General features: G+C 39.1%; 7 protein-coding genes across 7 annotated transcripts; 4 read left to right on the forward strand and 3 right to left on the reverse strand.

Annotated features, from left to right (window-relative positions):
* Nucleotides 1-979: 979 nt before the first annotated feature.
* Nucleotides 980-1,447, forward strand: Cbr-nlp-20 (the record flags this gene model as incomplete). The annotated part of the gene is made up of 3 exons (XM_002633165.1): nt 980-1,064; nt 1,170-1,355; nt 1,413-1,447. 3 exons carry the CDS (start codon nt 980-982, stop codon nt 1,445-1,447), a joined length of 306 nt encoding a protein of 101 aa, XP_002633211.1.
* Nucleotides 1,448-1,828: 381 nt separating this feature from the next.
* Nucleotides 1,829-7,073, forward strand: CBG05928 (the record flags this gene model as incomplete). The annotated part of the gene is made up of 14 exons (XM_045235494.1): nt 1,829-1,885; nt 1,929-2,084; nt 2,132-2,252; nt 2,472-2,785; nt 2,836-3,004; nt 3,458-3,749; nt 3,792-3,890; nt 4,100-4,205; nt 4,256-4,369; nt 4,415-4,713; nt 4,762-4,851; nt 5,848-6,399; nt 6,445-6,883; nt 6,930-7,073. The coding sequence occupies 14 exons, from the start codon at nt 1,829-1,831 to the stop codon at nt 7,071-7,073; spliced, it is 2,952 nt and encodes a 983-aa protein (XP_045093120.1).
* Nucleotides 7,074-7,171: 98 nt separating this feature from the next.
* On the reverse strand, nt 7,172-7,920 carry Cbr-arf-1.1 (the record flags this gene model as incomplete). Its single annotated transcript, XM_045235495.1, has 3 exons — nt 7,172-7,255; nt 7,370-7,567; nt 7,615-7,920. The coding sequence occupies 3 exons, from the start codon at nt 7,918-7,920 to the stop codon at nt 7,172-7,174; spliced, it is 588 nt and encodes a 195-aa protein (XP_045093121.1).
* Nucleotides 7,921-8,387: 467 nt separating this feature from the next.
* Nucleotides 8,388-9,218, reverse strand: Cbr-plp-2 (the record flags this gene model as incomplete). The annotated part of the gene is made up of 4 exons (XM_002633162.2): nt 8,388-8,495; nt 8,542-8,862; nt 8,914-9,030; nt 9,081-9,218. 4 exons carry the CDS (start codon nt 9,216-9,218, stop codon nt 8,388-8,390), a joined length of 684 nt encoding a protein of 227 aa, XP_002633208.2.
* Nucleotides 9,219-10,068: 850 nt separating this feature from the next.
* On the forward strand, nt 10,069-11,966 carry CBG05925 (the record flags this gene model as incomplete). The annotated part of the gene is made up of 7 exons (XM_002633161.1): nt 10,069-10,162; nt 10,207-10,322; nt 10,368-10,435; nt 10,784-11,061; nt 11,108-11,225; nt 11,270-11,776; nt 11,846-11,966. 7 exons carry the CDS (start codon nt 10,069-10,071, stop codon nt 11,964-11,966), a joined length of 1,302 nt encoding a protein of 433 aa, XP_002633207.1.
* A 1,385-nt stretch (nt 11,967-13,351) lies between these two features.
* On the forward strand, nt 13,352-13,752 carry CBG05924 (the record flags this gene model as incomplete). The annotated part of the gene is made up of 3 exons (XM_045235497.1): nt 13,352-13,482; nt 13,529-13,651; nt 13,725-13,752. 3 exons carry the CDS (start codon nt 13,352-13,354, stop codon nt 13,750-13,752), a joined length of 282 nt encoding a protein of 93 aa, XP_045093122.1.
* Nucleotides 13,753-14,102: 350 nt separating this feature from the next.
* CBG05923 lies at nt 14,103-19,784 on the reverse strand (the record flags this gene model as incomplete). Its single annotated transcript, XM_002633159.1, has 8 exons — nt 14,103-14,137; nt 14,521-14,784; nt 14,834-15,015; nt 15,067-15,375; nt 15,621-15,729; nt 15,867-15,980; nt 16,028-16,237; nt 17,306-19,784. The coding sequence occupies 8 exons, from the start codon at nt 19,782-19,784 to the stop codon at nt 14,103-14,105; spliced, it is 3,702 nt and encodes a 1,233-aa protein (XP_002633205.1).
* Nucleotides 19,785-20,098: the final 314 nt, after the last annotated feature.

Here is a 20,098-nt window from a genome sequence, read left to right on the forward strand (position 1 = left end):
GATACCTAATTTTCACTTATTTCATCTGATTGTGAGAAATTAAACAATTAATTTTCGAAAATTTTAGTTAACTTTTACTTCCTGTCAGTAGCTGTAACATTGCAGTTATATTTGGAAGAATTTGGAATGTAAGTGATGGGAAGGGCCCCAACTTGAAAGTGCTTGGAATGGTTGTTCAAGAATTCCACGAAATCCTTCTTCGAGATTGAATTGTATTTCGTGCTCACAGTTGATTCTTCTCATTCGTTTTATTTTCATTGTTCTCATTCTCCAAAAATGATGTCATTATTCTATTCTTACGAACCAAAAAAGAAATTTCAGAACCTTCGCGAAGCTCCGCCTCAATAAAGTCCAATGAGGATAGTCGGGTATTCTGACGTTGGTACTAGCACACTCTCTTCTTCTACAAACTTCTTTTTTGTTATCTCTCCCCAAGACTTCGTCAACAACTTGGAATCGGTTTCCTGTAAAAGATGCTAAATAGGGAAAAATCTTTGCGAAGAGCAGACGACTTTCATGTCGCACGACACATTTCCTTTGGTTTCGTCATACTGAAAACGAGAAACTATATAAATGCCAGCGTCCGGAGCAGTTGGTTTCATTTTGGGTTTTGTTCCTTATTTTAGGCATATTTGTAAACCGGCCCCATGGTGGGCTTTCCCCTGCCCTGCCATATTTTTTTAGGATTCGTTTCTGAACCAACTAAATTAGATATTTTAAAACTCAACGAGTATTACAAAATTATACTAACTAAAAAACTGTATCTTGTCTATGGACAGAACGAAGTTACAACCGAGACCGAAGGAGACTGAAAAAAAGGCCGGACCCTTGTCGAGTTTTCTCATATCTAATTTAGTTGGCCCACAAATGTTAATTCTAAAAGAAACTATGGCAGGGTCCGTTTTACAAGTATGAATTCAAGCTATATGGTTTCTATCATGAAATCTATCATGAACTCTTTTTTTGTTTTAGGTAAAACATGCAAGCTACACTTTTCGCTCTTGTCCTTCTTTTTGTTCCATTCTTCGCTTTCGCAGCTTCTCCGTACTCCGATGATGATACCGGTAAGTTGGTATTTGAATGTTAATATAACTACGTTTGTCTCATAAGAAGAGTTTCTCATAAGCTACAGTACTACATCATCCTGAGTATTCATTTTTTCATTTCAGAGCTTCTGAGCAACAATGAAAGATTCGCTCGGGATTTAGAGCTCCGCAAGAAGTTTGCATTTGCATTCGCAAAGAGAAGCGCACCAGACGCGGATGTTCTCATCGAGGCTCGCAGTGGACCACAATCCTTGGCTCACGAGGGCGCTGGAATGCGTTTCGCTTTTGCTAAACGCCGTTCTCCAAAAGGTAATATTTCCAGGTCTTGTACGGACCTTTCCAGGTCCGAACAATATATATTTTCAGAGTTCGCCAGATTCGCTCGTGCCAGTTTCGCGTAAATCAGAAAGATGACGTCATCAACGAGTCACAAACTTTCAAAATGGGCGGCTATTTGAAATTTGTCATGAACTAGTTATGCGTTTCTTTTTTTTGTGTCTCTCTATATCTCTCCCTGCTTGCTTGATTAATTTTTTGGAAAATTGAAATAAATATTCCATGTGATATGTTGTGTATGTACAGTAGGAAATTGAGGAGCGAGTGCATCGGAGCACACGACACAGGCTTGTCAAAGCGCCGCCCCTAACGGTGGTCAACGGCGGAGGGGCTCTTTTTGTGTCTTCGATCGGGAAGTCTTGTTTGCAGATTCGGTTTTTCGTTTTCCCTAGACAGGAAACAACCTTCTGCTCGATTTCAGATTTCAAAATATCATTTTCAATGAAATGGACAGATCCCCTCGTCGAATTGCCTCTCCAGTTAACAGAACTCCATCTTTTGAGGTTTAGATCTTTTGAAGTTTGGGTATTTCGAAATTTCTCTTAGATAGCGATCCTGACATCTCCACCTCTATCTCCCCATCATGACCTTCCTCCAATCGAATCTGGCTCAAATTCTCCAAATCCACCGCCACCACCTCCACATTCGTCATTTTCTCCAAGAAGGAAAGTTCATGAATCAATCGTTCGTGAAGTCAGAGAGGTTCAATACTTCACTTGTGGCTAGGTTCTATCATTTAATATTTTCAGTACCATATGACAACTCGAATCCCATTCTCACCTCCTCCAACTATACAGATTCATCCAGCACCAATCGCCGGTCCCGAATCCACTTCGAGTTTTCGAACGAATCCGGAACAAGAAGATAGAGGTGAGTTATCGCTTTGTAAACATGTCACAAAATGGGATATCGGGAAAGAAGAAAGAGTATTTTATCCCTTCCTCTCTTTTTCTCTTTTCTAATGAAGCGATGTTTTTATCGTAAAGCTTCCGCCTTATTTCAACTTCTTACTTTGTTCCTTATTCAAAGTTTTAGTTCAGAAAGTGAGCTGAGCAATAGGAAAAATTGAGAATATGTCAGTTTTTTAAGATGACGAAGAGGGCAACGTAGAAGAAACAGTCCAAGAAATTGAGTTACCTCCACCGGAGCACAAGGAAATTGAGGTTGAAGTTCTTCGACAGTCTCCAGAAGAAATAATACCAGAAGAAGACTATCCTAGGAAGTCTGAATCAGAAAACAGATTAAATCAACAACAACTGGAGACTCCAACGGACAGAAGAATCATTTTCCCAATCACTCCGTTCTATAGGCGCAAAGGGTACGTTATCTATCTTCTATTTTTCGAAGAAAACAACTATAAACATGTAAGAGAGTCAGCAAAAAAGGATCGCCTCTTCCCCCTTGCGGTCAGTGGTGGAGGATTACTGTAGTTTCGTAAACACGAGAGATGTAGTTTTTCAGAACATGTTCGAAGTGTTCAATTTGGCTTGGTGCTTTATGTGCTTTCTTCTTTTTGTTATCAATTGCTCTGTTCTTGGTTTGGGTGATAACAACCGATGGATTTAGAACAATTGGATCCAAATCAACAAATGTGTGCAATTCTAGACAATGTATTGATATTGGTAAGATATTAATAGACTTTTTCAAGATTTTTAGAGTAACTTAGATTTTGAAAACAGAACCATACTCTCTTTTTTAATAAGACAAAAAACAGAAGTTCTGATTCTGTAATATATTTATGTATATATTCAGAAATCAGTGAACAATAGGTAATACCGTAAAACCTGTAATAGAATGGCCCTCACACAGTCGAGTTTGAGCTAATTTCTTTTGGCTCCAAGCAAGATATCAAAAATGTATTAACGAATAAAACAATTCTGATACTATGATAAACAATTTATCAGTGAACTGCTTTTTCATATCCTTGACAGGAACCGGAATAAACTGTCTCACAGTTAAAAGTGAGGAGTTCCTTCTAGTACAGGTGCTATGGTATGGCAGTTAGTTCAGAATAGTTCTGGAAATAAATTCAAAAAAAACTTTAACATTTTCGTAAAGCATTATAACTTTTCCAGCATTCCGTATGTCGTCTTCTATTGATGATGACATCGAACCATGTGAAAACTTTTATCGGCACAGCTGTCAAAAATATCATTCACAAACCGCCGACAAACAATTGAATTTTTTGAGTCAATTGAAAGATGAGTCATTGAGAACAATACATAGTAAGAGTGTAATTGGATTATTAATGATTCTTAAATACAATGATTCAGGTTTATTGTCATCTGAAGAAGATCCTAGAACACTTCAAAAATCTGCAAGGCTTTCGAGAAACTTATATTCAGCTTGTATGAATGCTGTGGTTCGGTATGTTGAATGAAATGAATATTTCACAAAAGATGACTTCAGATCACAAAATGCCCCTACAGATCTTCTGATATTTGTTAGAAACTTTCCCTGTGGTCCTCTGTTACGTGATTGTCAAAGCTTCGACGCTGACTCCTACAGGTACCGTATCCCTCTCAGTATCAATTCTAGGCGGCGGAGATTGGTCACTCTATCGCAAACATTGACACACGTGTCAGTGGCGAAGAGCTGTTAATCTAGCGGCCAAGATAGGGGAAAAGAGAAGAGGGGACTAATTATTGAACAAACAGTCCAATCATTCTCTCTCTCATCAATACCAAAAGTGTTCCAAAAGTAATATTATGTTTCAGTTGGGAACGACATTCGGGAATGTTGGATTGGTATGCTGGAGATTATAATCTAATTGTTTATAATAGAGATGTACATCCACAAGACAGAAGTAAACTCATTCTACAGGTATTACGAGAGGAATCTGGAATCATATAACAAAATCCAGCGAGTTTCAGATAAAACCTCCTAATTTGGACCCGATTGTTGGTCCAATTGAGAGAGACTTGATGGCCCTAGCTAAACCAAGTCCCACAGAATTCGAACCATTATTGCAGTTGTCTTTGAGACAGGTACTTTGGTTAGTCGGATTACTGTAGTACCAACTAGTTTTCCAGAACCTTCTAAGTGCATTTGCTCGTGATATCTTGCTCCGTGATCCAAGAGACGTTCAATCTCAATTGGATGAAGTGGCTCGCCTAATGGTTGATCTATACATATCAGCTAGACAGTCTGCTAGTCTATCACCTAACACTACTTATATGACAATTGGTGACATGTTCCAAGTACTTCCTCAATTATATCTTCGAGAATTTTTTGATGCTCAATTATCAAACATTTACAAGTGGGCCGAAAGTGATATGCTGTCAATTCAAGATTATGATTATTTTGCAAGACTTTCGGATATCATCGCTCAGTGAGCATGTGTAAACTTCAGCAAGAGTTTGGTTATTATTTATTACAGAACCAGTCGTCAAGCTGTCGCCAATTATCTTCTCACGGTGACAATTTGGAATCTGAAGCAGTATTCATATTCACCCAGAGACCAGTTTGGGTGAGTTGTTACTGTACCTTTCCATAGGTACAGTACCGTTCAGCAGGATATACAAATACGTATTTTTAATAAGTGGTTCTTAGGAATCGGCGAATAGCTGAAAACCAGGAACTTTCAAAAATTTTGTGAAATAAAAATTCGCAAAAACTCGAAAATCGCTTTTTCGTCCATTTCTGGCAACTTCGAATTCCCGCTAAAAATGAAAACTTCGAAAAATTTTTGGTTTCTTTAAGATTTTTTGAGGGAGAAAATTAATTTTCCTTCGATTTTTACATAACTTTTAGACCTTTTTAGTTCAGGGGTTTCAGCAATTTTTGAAGACTCTTTTTCGATTTTTCCGACTTTTTTGTCTGAAATTTGACGGGACAGTGTTCGTGAAGATTACTGTAGATTACTGTAGACGCTGATTCTCTTGTATTTCGTAGTTTTTTTCCCAAACACAATCACGTCAAAATGCAGATAAATTTTTTTTCAAAAAACTACAGGATGTTGCAAAATATAGGTTTTCTACAGTATTCTTCAGTAATCTTCAATCCAGAACACCAACCCCTTAAATTGCAGACAAAAAAGCTGGAAAAATCGAAAAAGATTCTTCGAAAATAGCTGGAAAACCTACAAATTTTTTTTAAATTTTGCAAAAAATCGAAGAAAAAATAAATTTATCTCTCGAAAAATCGCAAATTTTTCGAAGTTTTCAGTTTTTGTGGGAAAAAAATCGAGAATCCTCCTGAAATGGATGTTTCTACATCCAACACAAATACATCCAAACTACATCCAAGTTTAATTGTAGACCGAAAACCACAAGATCTACAGTACCGGTCAATAAAATATAAAAAACGTTTTTTTCAGTTGATTTTCAGCCATTTCTACCGTTGTCAATGGGTGGAGCTCGGCTGCCAAGTTTTCGATCATTTTGAAAAGTTAGAAGGGTGTAAAACAGCCCTAGATTGAAAAACTTGCTTTCACAAAACTTTTTGCGAATTCTTAGTTTTTCAGCTATTTGCGGATTACTGAAAGACACCCCGAAATTTTCAAACAGCTCGGAAACTTGAGAGCCGTGCTCCAGTCTCCTGAAAATGATCGAAATGACCAAAAATCAACTGAAATATACTTTTTTGTTTTTCTCATTGACCGGTGCTGTAGATCTTGTGATCTTCGATCTACAATTAAATTTGGTTATCACCTCACCGTTTCAATTCGCAGATGGCGTGAATGCGTGGATCAAATATCCAATCTGGAAATCGCAAGAAAAATGTATGTCGACAAAGCGTCTCAATCAATGAATCTCTCAAAAACTGTCGAATTTCTTCAAAATCTCAAAATTGACTTTTTATCTGTCCATCGGAGTACTCCTTTACAATATCTATCCAACATAAATCGGCTTGGATTCTATGTTGGTTTTCCGAGACGACTTCAAAATGAAGAATTGATTTGGAGGCCAGTATCTCAGTTATCTCTCAATGAAACTGATTATTTTGATTCGAGTATCCGTGTTGGAAAAGCGGAAAGAGACTACGCTCTGTCTCAAATTGGAACGTATTTGGATAGGTGAGAAGATCAATGTTTTGTAATTATTTATGTATTTTTCTTCAGTGATGATACCACAGAATTCCCAATCACAGAACCAACAATGCTTTACAATTCAAATGTCGGAGCAATAGTAATTCCACTTGCGTTTATAGAACCACCAATCTATCTACCAGGAGATGAAGTTCCAATGTATGGAATATATTCAAGTCTTGGTATAACCACTTTTCAAATGATATCTAAAGTTTTCTGGCAAGGATTGGAAAAGAGTTCCCAACTAGAATGTTTTGACGGTGTATTCCGTGGTTTTCTGGATGCAAATAGACAAAGATCGCCTAGCATCGAACCACAACTTTTATCAACTATTGAGTTAGCAGATGCATTCAAAACAACTTTGTATTCTTACGCGAAATGGCAAAACGAACATCATGTACATCAGGAGAAAACACTTCCCGCATTCGATTCAACTGATAGTATGAGATCACTTATGCTAACTTTCTCAACGGTATCAAGTATCTTCCGTTATCTGTAATCATTTAATACTTTTCCAGATGTTCTGCAGCGGCGAAGGTTCTGAACCTGGAAGTGATTATGAAGCAATGATCAACACAGTTGTCGCCGATTCCCGAATGTTCTCCATTCATTTCAACTGTAATAATTCTAGCCGACTCTATAATCGTCGATCATGTTTCTGATATATTTTGAACTGTGACTAACAATACAAACTCAACGAACTTTTCAGTTATATTGAAATTTGTTTATTAAAATTCTCAAGAAGAAAAATAAACACAGTTTAAGCCTTCATTTGTTTCTTCACCCACATTAAACCATCGTAGAGACCTTGTCCAGTATGAGCGTTGGTTCCGCAGATGAACCACTGAAAAATATTTAATAGTATTCTGGTACAATAGGTGGCCATGGTCAATTGTCCCACAATGAAAACTACCGTAACCAAACAAAGATAAAATTACAAACTAAAAAAGATCAATACCTCGCGATTCTTGATAGATCCCAAATCAAGGATGTTGGTCAGTTCCGCTGGTGATTTTGCATTTGGCATGTCCTGTTTGTTGGCGAATACAAGCAATTGAGCATTGGCGAGCTCTTGCTCAGCAAGCAAACTGAACAATTCCTCTTTTGCGTCGCTAAATCTCTCCACATCCGAACTGTCGACCACGAAAACAAGAGTCTACAAAAAAGGATCTGAACTTGAAGCTCATTAAAGCTGAGGAGTACCGTTGTATTCGGAAAATAATACTTCCAGAGAGGACGAATTGTTTCCTGACCTCCAACGTCCCAGACAGTCAGAGTGAGCTTCTGAAAAGTGACCGTCTCCACATTGAAACCTGGAATGACCTGGTGTATTGTTTCTAATTTTGAGAAAGGAGCCTTACCAATTGTTGGAATTGTGTTAACAGTCTCATTGAGCTTCAGCTTGTAAAGAATCGTCGTTTTTCCGGCTCCATCCAAACCGAGCATAAGAGTACGACACTCAATGTTTGGGAATAAATAGGATGAAAACTTGGAGAAAAGCAAGCCCATTATAGATTTGGAATACAACTTTTTCAGAGAAGATTCTTGCTGAGTTCAATGAGACAGTCAACATTTTCTTTTATTCTACATCTTGGCTCCACGTATTGGTGGCTGAGTTGGCGGAGATGTGTGTTCCTATTCAAGTGGAACCAAGAGTTATGAAATAGTTGTTCACATGGAAACCCCGCCCACCCTAAATGTGTTTCGTAATATCGGCTTGTGAGGCGTAGATTAGAGATTCCAAAATTTTTTCCCAATAGTTTATTCGATTGTGATAACATTTTTGCATAATAAATTATAGACGAGAAACAGTAGGTGGAGAAAGTACAAGAATAAACGGTGGTAATAGAAATAGGTTCAATCTCTACGTGCAAATGCAGTAAAGACTATGAGAATAAGAGATGAGAGATTCTTGAATTTGATGGATGTTATGCAATTACGACTGTTTCTTTAAATTGAAAGGAAAACAAGTTCGATTACTGTTTTCCTTGAGTGGCGATGATGTTGTCCAACTCCTTGCGGAAGTCAGCCAGAGCCGACATTGGAATAGTGATTGCATTGCGGTATCCGCTGTTCAACTTGATCTGAAATTACCAACGTTTCATCTGGCTTTCAATTGAAAATTTGTACCTCCGAGATACGGAGGAACTCTCCGCGGTCGTTCTTTCCGGCGTGGAAGAGGAACGATTTGTTCTCAGCAGTGATCTTTGGAGTGTTGGTATTCTCCTGCTCATGGCCTTCTCCGAACTTGGTCAGATACTCCGAGAGAACTTTATGAACCTCAGCGATTCCGTCAGCTGGCACAGCGATTTGCTGACGAGTTTGACGCGGGTTCGTTGGCATTTGAGCGATGCGCAAGAAGCGTCCGCGATCGTTCTCCTTCAAATCGACGTAGAACTTACGCCCGTCGACGTTGAGGGTTTCCGATTTGATCGTGACACTTTCCTTTGGCTGAAAACACTTGTCGACCTATTGTGGGAAGTAAAAGGTGGGTATACTTACAGCGTGTTCTCCAGTAGATGGCTCATCGAGTAGAGGAAGCATTTTCGATACTTCACTGACGACGGCTTTGGCCGCAGGAATGCTCAAAATGATGCGGCTCTTGTAGCTGTTACCCAACTTGGAAAAAATAAAAGTTTTTGGTCTGGAAGTGACATGTTTTTCCTTACCTCAGCAATCTTGATGTAACGACCGCGAGTGTTCTCGTTCACATCGATGTAATATCTCTTGTATTGAACGGTAAGTTGGTGGGTAGCCAACGAATCCTCAGCACGCTTGGTTCCTCGCTCAACACTTCCGTCCGACATCCTTTACCCAGACAATTTACTTTCAACCAAACAACAGTGGTGACAAAAGACACCCCTCGAACTAACGGGTCTGAAATTAAAGATACGTTTTACAGATTATATGCGAAGAAATGAAAATATGGAGAAAGTGATTTTCAAGCCGCAAATTCTGAGACAGTCGTTCGATATATCAGAAAGGGAAAACGGTTCAACAAGACCGCCCACGCGCTACTGTGAACACACCATTACTCTGAGAAACCGCAAGCACTGCACGTTCGTATAAATCAAAAGCAAAATCGATGGTGAGCGCAGAGTGGAGGAGGAAGCAGCGGCAGCAGGAGAGCAGAGGGGTTGCTACGCAATAAAATGCATCCATCAAATTTTACGATGTTCGAAAGACATATATAGCTCCGTTTAGCTGCGGTTGAGAAGAACAAAAAGGAAATAGGCGACATCGCGAGGAAGGAAATCAAAAATTAGGACGGCTGAGATTCTTTGAAAACAGATCTAATTTCGCGTCCTTGACAGCGAGAAGACATGGCTTTATTGAACGCGATACAGGTCGCAGTTGATTTTCTAATGATAACGAGTGAGATTTGGATTTACACAGAGGTTTGATGTTGAAAAAAGAATCGAAAAATTGGAAATTGAGAACATTGAGGAACAAAAATTCGGAACGCCGACGGCTGTGTGCAAACACCGCAGCGCACTTTCACACATTTAAATTGGCGCGAACTCGTCAGAATTTGAATCGCGTCCTCGAAAAGACACATCACGTCATGATGCATCACATGATGACATATTGAATCGTGGATAAGAGCAAGAGAACATATGATAGATTTTAACAAACATATAAAAATATTGATTTGACATGAAAATCAAAAATTTTGTCTCAATCCTGCTGGCGTTCCTTGTTGTAGGAAATGTGATTTACTGCTTTTCGATAAATTCTAAAGATAAAATAGGTGACCAATCTCGGGTTAGATTTATCTGAATGTCATTTTCTTAGTTGTCGAACCGGGGACGAATGTTGTAAGCGACAAACAAGTATATTTACCACTTGGATGGCCATCTAAGCTTACTTGTGATTCTGCCGTCCAGCTGGAGGATTTAAATATAGATCAAGTTGGTCACTATCAGAATAGGGTATATTCAGTATGATATTTTCAGTCGGTACTCTTGGTATGGACGATGCGGTTTGCTAACGGCACTGACACGATTTTAGAACAAAACGGACAGTAAGTATTCTCATATCAATATTATCCTGGTTCGAAAAATGGGAGCTGTGGAAGAGAAACGCAACTGGATGTGGCTGAAGGTCCACAACAAGAACTGCTGTAACCTAATTTTTCCGTATTGATGTTCTCGATTTTCCCTGTGGAAAAGAACATTTTTGATAGTGTTCTTTTTGATAGTGCTATTGACTGAAAACGCACGAAAATGGAGATAATGAATCTGGAAAATACAAATATTTTAAAGTTACGATAGTTGTCGTTGTGAGACTTTCGACGACGGTCACCGGCTTTCCTCGTCCACAGCTCTGAATTTGTTGTACCAGGATAATAGACATTCCCTTCTTATTGCAGAAAAATGTTTGACATGGTTGCAAGATCTTTGAATATCAATCCAGTAACTCGAGAAATTGATGGAGCCGTCATAGAATGCACGACTATGCGTCCTGGGAACACTAGTTTGATTAGTAGACATCGAGTAGAAGTACAAGACTGTAAACCACAACCTCCTGGAGATCAAAAAGCATACAACCTGCATAATCCTTGTGCCTTCGGAAAATGTCAGCTACTAGAAGATGGCTCATTTGTAGAATGCCTTTGTTTCAAGCAGTACACTGGTAGACATTGTGATAGTAAGAATATATGATATTAAATCAGTTTTCAAAGATATGATTTTAGAGCAAAAAGCGTATAGTTGGTTTATGGACTTTCTGCCTTACGTTATGGCAATACTTCTGCCTATTCTATACTTCATTGTCTCTGGAATATTCTCTCTGGTTAGCGGCGACCGGAAAGAGTTAATAGATCTTTTTGGATTCGGAAATTATGTTAGTATTACAGAGTGAAACTGATGAGAATTGCTGACTTGACAGGATATTCTGATCGTGAAAACTTCAAACTTTCGAATTTATACCCATTCATTACAAAACTTCGAAGATGCAATTTCCTTGATTTTGACGAAGGAGGCGATCATAGACATTATAAAAAGTATTACAAAAAAAAGATTCATCAGCTAAAGAAGGAGTTGATGGCATCCAAATCAAAACCAGCAAAAGTGCCAATTGCACATTCTGAAAAAGCCCCGAAAGCAACACCAGTTGAGACTAGACCAGCAATGATTGGAAAATCGCAGCCAGCAGTAAAGGACACAAGTGTGAGAACAACTGATTCGGGATCTGGAACATCCGGTGGAGATAGTGGCAGTGGATCCTTTGGAAGTAGTGCAATGGGAAATGTTTCTGCTTCTGGAGGTTCATCTGGAGGTTCATCTGGAGGTTCTTCTGGAGGTTCTTCTGGAGGTGCATCGGGTGCTCAAAGTCTAAAAGCAGCCACTAGAAAAGCTTCATTGTAAGAACATCACATTAATCTTCGGATTTTTTAAATATCCTCCAAGATCATAATAATTTTCATTTACAGGGGCGGATTCCAGAAAGCAGCTACTAGGCGATCAAATAAAAAGAAGGAAAAACTAATGGATATTCCTAATGATTTGGATAGTGGTGGAACTACGGGAGATGACAGTTCTGTAGTTGAATAGATATGAGGAGACGAAAAAAAAACAACCAAATTCAATTACTTCTTTTGCGAGATTTATAAAATCGTGCAATAAATCTTTATTTTTCTTGAATCGAATTTTTTTACTTTTCCATAAAATCTAACTATCTCACAAAATACCATTATTTTTCTTCTGTTCTGAACTTCAATGCATTCTTTTTTCTATTTGCCAATTGTATTCGTCAAATTCAGGTTCCTCCTTCTTATTCTTTTTATTATTCTTTTTCTTCTTTTTTTTTCTGGTCACCAACAAACAATTTCACTTTTTTTTCAATTTGCATACTAACTGCAAAATGACCATTTGAAGGGATGACGAATCGTTACACTGAAAATTAATTGGCGGGAATTGCGGAGAAAAAAAGGTTTCGACTGAAATTGACCTTCAATGATATATCAATTGGTCAAGCGAGAAGTCAAGTGTAATGTATTGGTCAACTTAACTGAAACCTATTGACAACAGTTTATAGAAGAATTTAGAGGTCATAAAAAGAATAGATAAGGAGAAGAATATGGGTCGTAAAACATATTTTGAAACAGTTATTGTTTGAGTTAGACATCTTGAATATAGAATCGGCTACATGTTTAACGACATTTGGATACCGTAAACACTCTAATAGAATGCCACCCCTAATTTCAACTTTGATCTAATTTATCTCGGATCCTGTGAAAGATATCAAAAAGTTGTTAACTGAAAAAATGTTTTTGATCTTCCTTATAAATAAAACGCTAGAGGCGTCTATCCGTCCCAATGTCAGTCTGTAAACTTTTGAAAAGCTTGAAAAATTAATATAAATTTTCGTGACCCTTCAAAAATAATTGAGGAGCTGAGCCACGAATTAGTAAGAAACTAGATTGATTCGCGCCGAAGGCGCACCAGATTGCTGGTATTATATTAAAAATTGTGTCTGTTATTTATTTTGGGTTTTGCCTGTGGATCTATTTTTACATTTTTCATGATCCTTTTCAGAATCCAACCACAACTATGTCAACACATTCGGATTCCTTCCAGTTTTTTAGATTCTTTGTCCATGTGACCTTTTGTCTGACCTCGACTTCCTGACCTTTCTCCCCCTTTGACTTCAATTTTCAACCATACAAAAAGCATGACTCATGAATTTGAAGACCACCTGAAATCGAGGGGAACGACGGAGACGATAGACGTTGTGGGCGGTCCGAGTACCATAACCACTTCAGACCCAGATCCATATATAAAAGAAAGTACAAACTGGACACAACATAAGAGTAATACTAACACATTTCATTCAAAATGCAATACGCTTCAATTTTTTTCGTAATCTTGTCAGGTGAGATTTTTCACAACGGATGTTTCAATTTTACTCATTTTTGATTTTGATTTCAGCCGGAGTTATGATGGTCCAAAGTCAGAAAGGTGGTGGAATGGCAGAATTGAAATCAATCACAGGAGATGCCCCATATGATGGAGTGGGAAATGCACCAGCCCCGATTCCACAGCCAATGGGATTCTGGGGAAGACCAAGGTGAGTATTCAAGCACTAATGGTAGATTCTAACATATTATTTTCAGATATTCTCCACCTGGTGCAGGATTTGATGTTCCATACGGTGGCCCAATGATGGGTGGAGGTGGTCCGTTCCCATATTCTCCATACAACAGATTCACCAGCATGTCAAGCAGTCCATACGGTTTGTAAGTGCACTTTCACTTTTCATTTTGTATCACAAGTCGCCTGAACTTCAATTTGTAATTTCTCAATTTCCAGGGGTACGTGGTACAACAACTTCCAGTGATTTCTCGTTTCTTGGATTACTTCGCGATCTGATTTTCAAAAAATAACTGCCAATTCTTGTTGTTATGTATTTGTATATTGATTCTTTAATTTTTTAAAAATTTCATTTGATAAATACAACATAAAACAACAAAAAATCCTATAAAATTCAAAAAACAATAACATAATAATAGATATCTACTACCCTATTTCCATAGCTATTGCAGTAACCGGAAAACACGTAATATGGCACGATGAAAGAGAGGGTTTTGAGCTTTTGGTCTTTTGAGAAAGAATTTTGGATTTTTTGAAAATGAAAGAATTATTGGAGCGGGAATTGTTGTGAGGTTCAATTTCAGAGTTGAGCAAATTTCAGTTAATTGCAGGATATCCTATGTCGAGTGAAACTGAAAAATCAAGATTATGATTTTGAAATAAACGTCAATTTCAATTTTCCGATTCCGGCCTTTTATAGACTTACCGTAAACACTCTAATAGAGGATCAGCCAATTTTCCAACATTGAGGCCATATCTCTCGGTCTTTGTGAAAGGTCTCAGAAGTTATCAACTGATAAAATATTTTGTCAGTTGACCACTTTTTGATATCTCTCACAGGAACCGAAGTATATAGGCTCAAAGTAGACGTATTTTGTGACCTTCTATTAGAGTGTTTCCGATATCAGAAGGAATTCGCTGAACATTTGTAGGAACCGGTTTTTTCCTGACCAACTTATTTTTTTCTTCCGAAAAACCATGAATACCAATCTTTCCTAATCCTAAAACATTTCACCTGGATTATAGTTGAAAGTGGCGTGCCGGACTGGTTTGTCCTGATGACGTGCGTTGATACCTCCTTTCGGGTATAATATCGATGGAGGCACTTCAGAATAATTGTGATTATGTAGATGACTTGAAGATGGAGCATAAGTAGAAGCAGCGGCAATGGATGGAACGTGTGATGTTCCATTCATTGAATGATACTGATGAGCCGTTTGAACATCGGTTGATCCTTGAAGAGGATACCAACGAGGACCGGTGTTAATTGCTGATTTATCTGCAAATTTAAAATTTAGAAATCTAAACTAGAGATGTTATAATTTTACCTGCTAGTGGTATCTGAACACTTCCCAATGGGAGGTCATCGACATCTCGTTGATAGTCGCAGACTGTGAATTCCAAGAACATTGTGTTTAGAGTGTGTGGAGCAACTTGGTATTCAAGTACTTGATTCCATTCTGGAGCACACGATGAGTCCACGAATCGAGTTCTTCTTTTGTGTGATACTCTGAAAAATATTAAATTTTATTAAATTTTAATTACAAGGTAAAATACTCACTTTCTACCGGGTAGAAGATACACTTTGACAAATGGATTTGGAGCACTTCGTGATTGATCTCTAGACTTCAGTCCTCTGGCTCTGATGATTTTTGCCACCAGACGAGCATTTCCATCGTATCCCAGAGATACTTGAATATGACCATGACATGAAGAGTCAGAAAGAGTATGATGATGGAGGACACTGTTATTATTGATTCCATTGATACGATGCATTGGAACTGGTGGGACACGATCAGGTGACAAGTCATCTCTCAAAGTGTTCCGATTCAGAGGAAGCGTGTCGTAGCATCCGGACGAATTTTTCTCTCTGAAAATTCAACATTGTCTTCTGAGTTTCTGGTCAAAGTTTGCAGATAGCACAAGTCGAGGGGGACTGCCAAAAAATGGACCACCCGCCTGCCGACGTTCTGTCTACAACGATTTGCGCTTCTAAATCCCTAATCCGTCGACAGTCCGCCAATTAGCAGTCAATCGCTAATTTGTGCCTCTGCAGCTGTCATTCAGCAGTTTTTTTTGCTGCACCCCTTTACCTGTGAGAACAACAAAACCTACGTTCGGATGACCATTTCGATCTCTCCGTGGCTCTTATTCACAATTCGTTCCACCTCTTCAAACGTCTTTCCACGAAGTAGAATGCCGTTCCATTCAACGACCTCGTCGCCTGGAATAAGCAAAAATATGGATTCTTAGTTTTAAGTGGGTAGATGAAATTGAAATTGAATGTATCGAATTGAAGAGTACTTGAGTAGAAACGAAGGAAAATTCCCGAAATGGATCAAGACTGAATAACTAACTGACCTATTTTTATTTGTCCTAACGTCTGGTTGTTAGATGTGCTGTGAAGTTGAGACACGTATGCACTCAGCTCTCCGTTCTTTTGCCGTTTTCCACCAACAACACGAACTCCCAGATCTGAAACCAACGTGATTTTTTACTAATTTTCAAAAAAATTGTTATACCGTTATAGATATTATGATGCTTATAACTCCTCGTCAATAATATCCTTTTCACATCATATCTAGCCCCTTCAGCAGTTCTTCTTGCCATGTGGCGATCTGGCATCGAGTTGCTCATCTGTGGATTACGATAAGACGATGGACGGATAGGGCGACGTGCATAGCTGCGAGAGCCGGTGCTTATCTTATTTGAAGATGAGGTAAGAGCGGTTTCTGCAAATGTAAAATTTTAATTTGAGTGTCTTTAGGAGAGCACCGATGTTCGTTGATTCGCAGGTTAATAAGAGGAGGGGAGGGGAAAACAGAAGAAATAGGAAATTACTGAAAATGTAGAAAAGGATGAGAATGCAAAAAAGCACATAATTTAGTTGAAGTCTAAACAGATGTGATAGGGAGAGATTGAAAGTTTTTCGAAGTTACGCACAAAGAGGATTTCCCTAGCTTACTACTTGTGTCAGCTAGTCAAACTAACGATTCCCTACTTTCCTATTTCGCATTCATAAATCTAACCAAACCCCAAGAAGACATATTATGTTTGTATTTTCCGACTTTTTCAGGAAATTAATGTCATTTATCTCTTAGAACCCTCTTTTGCACTGACTCCCGTATTTTCAATTTCCGTAACAGAAGAAAAATAGCCAGCTCTCTCTCTCTCTCTCTCTCTCTCTCTCTCTCTCTCTCTCTCTCTCTCTCTCTCTCTCTCGTATCAAAAGATTTTGCGAGTGAGCTCAATAGTACCTCTTCGCCTTCTTTGCAACTCGAGACACCTTTTTTTCTCTCTTTTCAGAAGGACCTTCTTGAATAATTCACGCGCCTTCTCATCACGATCTCTCGAATTCCTCCACTATCTCGTCAAAACTTTCAGAAAATGAGACGGCTACTCGGACGAGTCTCGATTTACCTCGTCGTGCTCAAAAGGAATAAGAAAACACACTCGTATAGATTTTAGTACACTCTTTTTCTTTTCCTGAAATAGATTCTCGCGATAAGATTATTTTTCTTTTTCAATTCATTTGATTTGGTTTTTTTATTTATTGTCACCTATGAACATAAAATTAGAAAAAAAATGAGGGACGAAGTGAGCGAAGGAAAGTGATAAAATTAAAAAAAATAGGTGAAAGAAAAAGGTGTTTAGAAGAAGAAAAGACATTTTGGTGAGTGTGAGTGGCAGAAGAAACCAATGATAGAAGAAAAAGAAGAAGAAGGAAACACGTATTCAGAACAGGGAAAGACTGCGAATCAATCAACGACCATCGATTAGGAAAGAGGGCGAGCTATCACCTTGAGCCCGTCTTCGTGAAGCAGTTGCATACATCCTTGATAGAGCATCTTCCTTTGGCCAACGAGCATCGAATGTATATGGTTGCTGTTGTTGTTGCTGTTGTTGCTGTTGTTGTTGTTGCATAGGCATTGCCATTTGATGCATTGATCCTCTCCAATCCGTGGGATTCGACACATTTGGAACATCATAAGTTGGTGCAGAAACCGATGGACCATATTGTCGTTGGTTGCCGTATTCGAAGAGAGTGCTTTGAGGCGGACGACTTCCGTAGTTCATCTCATTTCGAGAATAGGCTTGAGATGTAGCAGATGGTATTCTGGATGGCATCATCAAGGGATCTATTTGGTTGTTCTGCATTGCAAGTTGCTGTTGGGCCAACTGGTTGTAGGTGGGAGCCACATGAGTCATTGTTGCAGGTTTTGGAGCCAGCAGAGTCATGTGATGATGGTATGGATTTGGATTGTATGCTTGAGTCAGTGGATCGACTTGACGCAATCGACTAGACATGTATGGATCTGACATAGGAGCATCGTATCTTGTGATCGGCATCATCGGCTGTGGGAGTTGAGCAGATTGTTGGAGACCGGATTGGAATTGAGAATTGAGATAACTTGCATATTGGCTAACCATGTCGCCTCCACGGATTCCTTGATTCATATTGTTCAGATTGGTAGTGTCCTGAGCATAGCCACTAGGAATTTGATCGTAGACTCGTGGTTGTTGTGGAATCGTTGGAATGTTGTCATATCCCAAATAAGCAGGATCCGATAGATTGAACATGGAAGTCGACTCGTACCCCAAATTTGATCGATGACGTGGCGGTGCTCCAAACGACTGTTCGTTCTCAATTTCGATTGGAGGAAGGCCACTGGTATATCGTTCAAAGTTTCGTGGCAATGATCCATAGTTATATGCATAGTTCATCGGTAGTTGTTGAGGAAGATGCTGCTGACGATAGGTGAAATCTCGCACATCTGTCCTCGTGCCACGTGGATAGTCAATTCTGGGAAGAGATCCATAATGAGGAATGTGACTACTGTAGTCCGATGACATTGGAACATTTGGATTGAGAGCAGTTCCAATTGGATCAGTAGATGAAAGAACTTCACAACTGGCGCACATTCTCTCTTTTCTTCGAGCCAACTCATTCATCACTTGATTCTTCCTCATTCCATCCTGATCATCGTCATCGTGGAAATCGAAGCGACGTCGCGAATGTCTTCTGGCACGCTCTCCGAATTCTCGAAGTTGACGATCGTAGTCTTCGAAGTACTTCTTGGTGATCTCCAGCAAATCATTGTGATTTTGAGGCATCTGATTGAAGATTTGCTGTTGTTGCTCGCGATAACGTCGAGATGCAGATCTCTCACGACTACTTCTTGGCATTGAACCATAACGAACCGTGGGTGTAATTGTTTCGTAATTGGTCATTTCCGTCTGAGTCTCTGCACTTCTTTTTCCAACATAGGTCATTAGCTGAGGTCTTCTTTCCATATCTAACTGAGTTCGTAAAGATATCATCGGTTTGACTGGTGGAGTTTCGTCTGCTTGACACGCAATACTCTTCGATAGGTGTTGTTTGTATGGAGACGGTTGAGAAGAGAGTACTGTAGTTTTTTTAGATGGAGTTGGATGATATCTTCTTGGAGAGAATGCTGATGCAGCTGGTGATGGAGGTTGCATAGAAATGTGGACTCCTCTGACTAGGTCGGCAGGAAGATCGCATTTGACTACATTTGGAATGTCATCATCTGTTTTCTCCGGGAGAAGTCCAGTGACCAGCATCTTCTGAACCTTATAATGACGATGATTTGCTTCGATTTCAGTGGCTTCCAGACGTTGCTTTCTTTGATTCAGAACATCCTTCAATTCCTTTTTCAGCAGAACACGAGCCAATGTGTTAGGAACTCGGGCAGTGACTGAAGAACTTCCGATTGAAGATCGAATTGTGTTCGCAACAGAGCCGGAAACGGATGTCAATGTTCCAGTCTGTACTCCAGTTGGACGAACTGATACTGGCTGTCGTATGTGGCTTGAAGGCTTGGAAGAATATGAAGCCCCAGCAAGAATCGTTGGATTGATGGTGGAAGCTGTAGTGTAGTTACTAGTAGCTGATCCAGGTCTTGACAAAATAACATCGTTTTGGTACATCGAAAGAGAAGACGTAGGTCGACTCTCTTGGAAAATGTTGCTACCAGCGGCAGATGGAGGTCGACTGGCAGATGATGTTATATATACTGGAGCTTGATGCTGTTGCTGCTGATGATGCCTTCTAGTCAGAGATCCACCCTTCAATAACGATTCAGCGACTATTGGATCGGAAGGTAATGTGACGTTGTAGTCGTCCACAAATGTTGGAACTGTTGCAGAAGACGTGGAAGGCATTGATGTGTGATTGACGACATTGATGGAGGTCGAAGCTGGCGGTGGGAACGCCGACGAGTTAGGTGGGATCGATGGAAGTTTTCGGCGACCCATTTCGTTATTGGCGAGATTTCCATCATCCTGGAAATGGGTCAAAAGTTTTTATGGCTGTTCGAAAAGTTTTTTGAATTTGGAATTGGATCAGAGTCTCAAGAATTGAAAACTTTTTTCTTTTTGTTTTTCTCTCGATTAGATTTCGAAAGTGATGGATCGCTAGCGAAAATTGGATTAACCAGATGCATTCATCATGAAATTCAGCTGGGGGATAAGACTATCGTAATATCTTTCTTTGCATATATCATTTCCAAAATATCTGCCTATTATTCGTTTTTCTTCACGATGCTCTTTTTCGATTAGCCCATAAAAAG

The sequence above is a fragment of the Caenorhabditis briggsae genome (genome assembly GCF_000004555.2).
Source record: "Caenorhabditis briggsae complete genome, chrIV, whole genome shotgun sequence".
NCBI classification, from domain to species: Eukaryota; Metazoa; Nematoda; class Chromadorea; order Rhabditida; family Rhabditidae; genus Caenorhabditis; species Caenorhabditis briggsae.